The sequence below is a fragment of the Echinops telfairi genome, unplaced genomic scaffold (assembly GCF_000313985.2).
Source record: "Echinops telfairi isolate 266 unplaced genomic scaffold, ASM31398v2 ScPeMD7_9;HRSCAF=40, whole genome shotgun sequence".
Classification (NCBI taxonomy): Eukaryota; Metazoa; Chordata; class Mammalia; order Afrosoricida; family Tenrecidae; genus Echinops; species Echinops telfairi.
Genome location: NW_022103906.1, coordinates 4,365,202 through 4,373,461, shown reverse-complemented (window position 1 = coordinate 4,373,461; position 8,260 = coordinate 4,365,202). Strand labels below are relative to the sequence as shown.

General features: G+C 43.0%; 1 protein-coding gene across 7 annotated transcripts in view; it reads right to left on the bottom strand.

Annotated features, from left to right (window-relative positions):
* The window catches only part of ARHGEF10 (Rho guanine nucleotide exchange factor 10), a 231,747-nt gene that overhangs the window by 23,474 nt on the left and 200,013 nt on the right, over nucleotides 1-8,260 (bottom strand). For all 7 annotated transcript variants that reach the window (XM_004707747.2, XM_045286716.1, XM_045286714.1 and 4 more), the window contains one exon: nucleotides 2,468-2,642. In XM_004707747.2, the coding sequence (XP_004707804.2) occupies nucleotides 2,468-2,642 (175 nt within the window). The remainder of the gene's footprint in view (nucleotides 1-2,467; nucleotides 2,643-8,260) is intronic.

Sequence of the window (8,260 nt, the reverse complement as noted above, 5' to 3'; positions counted from 1 at the left end):
TGTATGGATTGTGATAAGAGTTGTATGTGCCCCTAATAAAATGATTAAACAAACAAACAAACAAATAAACTCAAACTCACTGCCATCAAGTTGATTCTGACTTATAGCCACCTTATGAGTGTCCTGTGAGTGGTGAGACTGTGACTCTTTACAGGAGCAGAAAGCCTCTCTTCAACCTCTGACCGACTACACACAAATAATGTGCTAAGACTCCCAATGTTGCTATGCTATGCCATGTCGCGATTTTATTAAAAGAACTCCTGTCTTTTAATAAGCAGCCATGGCTCTAAAATTAGTACTGTAACAGCAAATTGCAGAATGTTTACAGCTCCTTCCACAAAATTGTCTGAAATTAAATAGGAGAAAGCATTTTCCTCATTCATTCTAGAAATGGAAAAATCCAAGTGACCAAAAAGGTTGAAATTTTCCAAGGTTACTTGGCCAATCCATACTGTAACTATGTACTTCTCAAATTCAGTTCTAGCCACTGATGGTTGACGCAGTCAATACAATCAATCCTACCTGGGGAATGGATATGGAAGCTTTATGAGAATGAATTTTTAGTCCTAATCGTGTTTGTTGCCTTGTAGCATTATCACATGTATGGCAAACCTATAGCCCAGATAATTGAGTCTCAGATCTAGCTGTGCAAAAGAATCCTCTGGGGAGTCATTAATCCTACTTCAAATCAATTAAATCAAGAGAGTGGGGCACTGGAATTATGACCAGTTACATAATTTGAAGAACCTAGTGCAAAAGGCAAGGATGGGGAAACTTTCTCTCACATATTTGGACGTGTTGTCAGGAAAGACCTGTCCCTGGAGAAGGACATCACGCTTGACAAAGTAGAGAGGCAGCAAAACAGAGGAAGCCCCTCAAGGAGATGGGTTGGTACAGCAGCTAAGCATTGGAACCGTTTTGAGGATGCTTAGCAGTGGCCCATTCTGTTGTACATAGGGTCCCAATGAGTTGGAACCCCGGACCACACCCCACCACAAAAACAGTACCAAGAGAGGATCCCTGGTTATGTGTTGGGTTGCATGGAAATCATCAGCCACTCCGAGGGAGAAAGATGAGGCTTTCTCCTCTGACAAAGTGACTTGGAATCCCACAGCGGGCAGTTTTACCCTGTCCTATAGGGCCGCTGGTGTAGTGGTTATATGTTGAGCTGTTAACCATAAGGTCAGCAGTTCAAAGCCACCAGCCGTTCTGTAGGAGAAAGGCAGGGCTTTCTACTCCCATACAGAGTTAGAGTCTCAGAAACCCAGAGGAACAGTTCTATGCTTTCCTATAGGGATGCTATGACTCAGCACCGACTCAATGGCAGTGAAGGCAAAAAGAAAACCTGGAGTCCCGTACTCATAAAGTAATAACAATTTTAAGATGGCAAAAGCAGAGCTAAACCAAGCACAGCCCCTTCTGAGTCAAAGTTTGCACAGGCCATGTGTCCATGAAGCTGACCCCAAATGTGACATGTATTCTTTTTAAAGACAAGGTTGTGAGCAGGAGGCTTGATTGTACAATCTAAGCCTTAGCCTTATAAAACTATACCATTAGTTCACTGAATGGCTAATGATTTAAGCTGATTGACAACAGTACGACTTCAGGGAAACATGTAAGCATCATGAAGGCTAACTACTATGATAGTTAGAGGCTGACTTTCTGATACCGTATATTCTTGATCCACCGAGAGACTCTGGAGTGCTGAGGACTCCAAGGGTTCCCAGTGCTATCAGAATGGGAATAAGGGTCTTAGACTTCCTCCTTCTTCCTTCCAGCCCAGGCCGGTTGCTACCCAGAAAGTTGGTGATGTCAGTGTTTCCATTTCCAGTTTGTTCTGCAAAGAATCTGGAATACTTAACTACTTAAGATGTCCCAGATTCTTTCTAAAGTTAATTGCCACCTCTTAATGGTCATGGAACTACCTAAGGGGCAAGAGAGCATACAACCAGACAGGAAAGCTGGGAATGGGCCACAGCTGGTTGTGGAAGTCAAAGAGTCTGCTTGGAGAACCACATGTTCTCAGAATACATTGGCACTGGGAGCACTGGGAGGGGACCTGGTGGCACAGTGGTTACACTTGGCTACTAATTGAGTGGTTGGCAGTTCACAATGACTGCTACTGCACAGCAGAAGGAGGTGGCAGTGCGTCCACAAAGACTTATAGCTCTAGAAGCCTTACGCAGCAGTCCTACTCAGTCCCACAGGGTTGCTATTCGACAGAACAGACCCAATGGCAAGGGGGTTTGAACTGGGGGACCGGGCACTAGAGGTGAATGGAGCTAGATCTCCATGATCAACATCATGTAATCAATGGTGACAGTGACTGGGAAATATGACCAGTAGCATGATTCTTTGAGCAGCTCAGATGCCAGGCCATAAGCCACTCAGCACAAGGAAACAAAAGATGCAAGACACTAGAGGATTAAGGTACGCACATTGAAATGCACAAACACAATCGAGTTACCTGGTAACATATGATGAACAGGGGTGGCTACGTTGATGTCCTGGAGATGCTTAAGTGTTTCTGTGTGAAACAGGCGAAGTGTGGACCCAGATGTAAAGGCGATCCAAATTCCAACACCAGCAACTGCCATGTGAGAGATCACCATTCCCTCTTCTTGGTGAGCCTCAAGCTGACTCTGAGAAAATCAACGAGAAGGTAATGGATGGAGGTATCTGCCGAATATACTTATGACTCACAGCTCTGTATCACAAAGGCTGCTCAAATCGGTCCTTTAAACTACATCTTAGGGCTTCGTGCTGTGCCATTTGTCCTGGCCATGAAGTGCTCCAGTGGAATTGGAGAGCAATTCATCAGCAGGCGCTTCAATGCTTTATGATACAATTGAAACTACTACTGCAAGACCATAGACATTTCTGTGTAGGTGAGAAAATGGCATCAGCAGTAAGAACGTGTTATTTCCCAACAAGATCAAAGTACTCCATAGGACTCCAAAGATTGCAATGATCACAGTGCTCTTGTGAGCTGACATGCTCCAGCTTTGAAAACATAGGGCTATTCTAAGTATTCTCAGGACCCACATCCCACTGAAGGAGGACTGAAATAAGAGGGCTGTGTCCAAAAGTAAACACAAGACTACTGAGTCGGCTGGAAAAAGGAGGGAAACAAGAGGTAGGTGGGAGTGAGTAATGAGAATATCTGGGAACTAAGGAGGTCAATCATTTCCCATTTAATTCTGGGCATCTTTTGTTTTTCGACTTCACCAAAACCAAAATCATGCCCACTGCTATCATGTCGATGAATAGCGATCTTATATAAGGTTGCTATGGCTGTAAATCTTTACAAGAATAGACAGTCTTATCCGTCGTCAGTAGGGCAGCTAGTACATTTGAATTACCAACCTTAGGGTTAGCAGCCCAACAACTAGCCATTTTCCTTCCCAAATCTCCAGGTTCAGTTAAAGGCCAGTTCTTTATCTCTGGTCTACAGGAAACCCCCAGAATACTTTTGCCTGTGTCCCTTAGTTTGGCATCTGATGCCCCATCTGTTTTCTCAAGTGTATGTCACGGCAGGAGCTGTGCCGGATGCATTTGCTGTATCAGCACCTCACCTGCCACCAGGTCCATATGGTTGGTGCTTGGCAAGAAACGTCTGTTGCTGTTATCCCTGCCTCTTAGGGATTAGAAGCATGAGTGAAAGTGGGAGTGAATCTTAGAGAAACAGTACAAAGAAATGCCACCCTACATAAATTCTTGAAATTTGTAGCAGATGATCATATGAAATTCTCTAAATTGTAGCAGTGTAATTAAAAACCCCATAGGAAAATAAACAAAAAAGGAAATCTTTGACCTCAGAGCTGTTCCCTAATTTTTCAGAACCAGGAGGAAGACTGGTTACTGAGAAGATTGTGTTTCTTCATCTTTGACGTGCAGATTCTGGCGGTGTGGTGTGGAAATGACACATAAGGAGGCCCGAGGTGGGTGATCATTGACACACAAAGACACAGAGAACGGTCGCTGCTAATCCCGCTTCTCACCATTCATAGCTATCCTATCATTGGCCAGCTCTCCTGTGAGACTAAAAAAAAATTAAACCAATCTTTTTTATTTGTTTTATTAACAAAATGTGTTAAGATTTTTCTATTTCTTCACGTCTGTTTTGGCAGTTGCTGTCTTTCTAGTTATGTAAATTAACTAATTTGTTGGCATGCAATTTTTCCAATTTTCCCTTATCTTTTAATTATATCTGTAAGGTTGGTAGTAATGCCTCTCTTCTCATTATTGATTTTGGTATTTTGAGTTTTATCTTTTTCTTGGTCAGTCTCAATGTGTATTTCTTAAACCTCACTGACCTATTTGCCTTCTCTTACATTAAACTCTAATGACTATCTTGCTTCTAAAAAACGCATTCTTAATTTGTTCTCGATGCTGCTCCATTCTCCTGGTCTGATACTTTCCTTTCAAGGTCCTGTTCCTCAGGATTCTCTGCGATGTTGTAGGCTTTCCATACTACGTCCGTATCTTCCCTCCCTGGGCCCTCATTCTGCACACACTTGTCCACGCCCATGGCTTCAACAACAGCAGCTTATTGATGCACACACACAAGGGGACTTTTAAAAGTTTGTGAAATATATAGAATTAAAAGCTAATGGAGTTTTCTCTCTGATTTTTTGAAATATGTATGTATCAGACTATATATTCAACCGCCTAATGACTATCCCTCCTGGAAATACCACTTACACCTCCAAGTAAGGATACCAAGTGATCACTGCTCACTGTACATCACTGAGTCAGCAGCCTCTCATGTGTCGGTAAACAGTCCCACTCTCTTATCAGGCACAGAGGCCAGGGGTCTGAGAGCTGATTTGCTCTCATACTTCTACGCAGGAAGTATGAGAGAAGAGCATCTTCCATAGGATGAAGCCAAATAGCTTCCATGGCTGGCTACATACTGCAATCATCTGGGATATTTAAGTATGTATGTATGTATATTTTTATAGATATATATATACACACTGAATATATACCCTGGCCCTATCTTCTAGAGAACTGGATCCCCCCCGCCCCCCTTTTATGTAAGGTAGATCTCAGGTATGGATTTTCTCTTCTTTGTTTTCGGTTAATTCTATACTGTAATACAGCTTTTGCTTCCTGAATGATGTTAGGGCAGTGGTTTTCACACTTCACTGTTGATCACAATCTGGAAAACAACTAAACTTCGTTTCCTGGGCCCCAAATCAAGTTTGTGATTCAGTAGGTATGGATGGGGCTCCAAAATTAATATTCTGAAAATATCCCCATGAGACTGTAATGTTGCTGTTCCAGGGTCTACCCTTTCAAAACCAGTGCTTCGGGCAAGCTGGTTTATTTTCCCCTTTATTCTGGTTAATTCATCTTCATTTTAGCTATTCAGTCAGTAATACTGTTGGGCATCTCCTGAACAGTGCTTCCCAACTACCCTGTTTCCCCGAAAATAAGACAGTATCTTATATTAATTTTTGCTCCCAAGGATGCACTAGGTCTTATTTTCAGGGGATGTCTTATTTTTCCATGAAGAAGAATACGGTACACATTTATTGTTTACTGTTTTATTAAAAGAGACCTCGCACTTCCTGTCTGCTCTGGCTGAGCTGCGGCCAACAGTGAGCTGCGCTGAGGCGCCTGCCTCTAAGGTCCAGAGTCCAGTAGCTTCGGGGGGCCTTATTTTCGGGGGGATGCCTTATATTTCAGTGAGAGGCAAAACTGTAAGTAGGTCTTATTTTCAGGGATTTCAATTTCGGGGAGACAGGGTACCCTGGGAACATGCCCATCGCTGAAGCGAATGGGACAGCACACTACTACAACGGCTGACGTGTCTGTCATCTGCAGCTCAACTACTGTTCTTTACAAAATGCCTCCTTCAAGTCCACCTGGACCGCAGATCTGCCTCCTAACAATCTTACTGCTCCCTAAAGAGTCCACAGTCTCAGAAACCCATGAGGCAGTCCTACCCTGTCACTGTGAGTTGGAATTGACTCAAGGGCAGTAAGATTTTTTTGGAATTTTCCCTATAGCTGGAATCATCTTCATTTTCCTGATGTTCACCTGGAATAACTTTCCCAATTCATCTTCCAGTCTCCATTCTTTTACCTCTTTAAACTACTTGCAAAATAATAACCCAAGAACACACGTTTATTTTGTGCTTAAAATCCTTCAGTGGTTCCCCACTGCAAACAGCAATGGTAATGGTGGTGTTCTATAGAAAAGTATCATACAAGACCACTACCAGAAATAAAGTCAAATATCATTGCATTCAGTGGGAATGGGATAGCTCCAGCCCTGCCCACTGGACCTCCCCGTTGAATTCGGAGGTAGCCTCGGAGGAACACCCTCTGAATACTCTCAAGTGGCTCCTGGACAGACATGTGCTTCTCTGGACCAGTCTCACTTCCAACACTCTCTCAGCCCCCCTCTGTGTCCAGGCAAAGAAAAACTATTTGCATTTCCTTGGGGAATTTGCTTTCATCATCTTTACCCGTATTGCTCCTTCTCTTTGAAATGCGTTCCTCCCTATCTTCTTTAGTGAATTCCTACTAATCCTACACAGAGCTCGTTGAAGGTGTATACAGCTTGTGCACTTCCACATCACTACATGCTCACAAGTGCCCCGCATCTGAGTTAATGCTTTGCTGTCGCCAGCTTGACAAGCTTAGTAACTTTTGAATGAGGAGCTCATCACACTCTAGGGTTTCCGAGGCAGTACATCTTTCTGGGAGCACACGGCCCCATCTCTCTCCACAGAGCAGCTGGTGGTTAGCAGTCCAGCCAGTTATCCACTAAGTCACCAGGGTCCCTCGTCAAATTGCATAACCAGTTCTAATTCTAGTTATCAGCATGATGTGCCTCTCTGTGGGTCCTGGATGAGTTGTAGGCATTCCTCAACCTCTGCACAGTGCATTGTAACTATTCTGAAATTAAAGTCTACATCTTACTTATCTTTGTTGTTTTGCTGGGATTTCATTTTAACAATGCCAGGTACTTTGTAAATTCATGATGTTTCTGCTGGATTGTGAATTACATAAATATTGATTGTGTGATTCTGAAGGGGATCTGAAAGTAAACAAGTTCAGCATCTTGCCTCTGCTCTGTTAGCTTGTGCTGACTTTGTGCTCTCGGTTAAGCCTTCTAAAGAGTGCTAAGAATTCTTATGAGAAACATGCATTGACTTATAAAAATAATGTTGTTAATCGTCAGATTTTAGTATTTTATCTTTGGAATTCTGGTCTTCTTTTCTGTTTGATTAGTGGGCCCCTTCTCTTTCTCTTTTCTGCTCTTGTTCTGTTTTATTTGTGCAAGGGCATCGCATGCTGTAGAAAATCAAGAGCAGAAATAACAAGTTTTACTTTCCCACAGCTACAGGAGTTAAATTGAAATGAACTGTGAAATCCGTGGTTTTAAGGAACAAATCTGTGAGTTCAGCACCTGCCAGAAGTCGAGATAAATTATCCTTTTCCTAAATGTCAAATTTTTAGAGCTGTATTCACGTTTCTAATGCCCTAAATTTTTTAAAAAGAAATTAACAAACAAACCCATATGCAATTAGGCAATAAAACAGAAGAACACTGAATTAATAAAAATCTGAGTGTAATTTTCATTTATATAGGGCAGTTTCGCAGTTGAAACTATTGTCATCTGTGCCACCAAAGGCAAGCATGGACACTCGGCAACGCAGGGCGCTTTGTACAGTGTGCATCCTGGTTTTCAGTGCCAGGCCTGGGACTGGCGCCCAGGCCCATCCTCATCTTCTGATTGTATCACTGCTGACTCAGAGTAAAATCATTTATGGACATTTAAACTCTAGGTACACTGTTTCTTCCAACAGTGGCTTCAAAATGTACTCTGTGCCTTCCATCCCATGAGACTGAAGCCCAGCTGCGTGCCACACATCAACGGCCTCTCCCAGTGCGCAGCCTGGCTGGCCCTGTTACTATTTCAACAACATATCGGGCGCTTGGAGTCTTGCTTTGTGGCAGGGTGGAAATGTATCATGATTTTAGGTCTGGCGAGCTCCGCCAGTAGCTGAACTGTGGTTTTTCTTGGGCTACAGGAACTGTGTGATGCACTGCATCTCTCTCCCTCTCTTTCTTTTTCGCCGAAGAGAGCAGGTTCTTACTGAACCCTCGTTTATCGCGGTTAATCGGTTCTAGACCCTACCGTGACAAATGAAATTCCGCGAAGTAGGATTCCTTATTTGTAAATCAAATATTTTCGTAGTTAGAGCATAGAGGACATGAAAAAACACCCTTTAGTCACCATT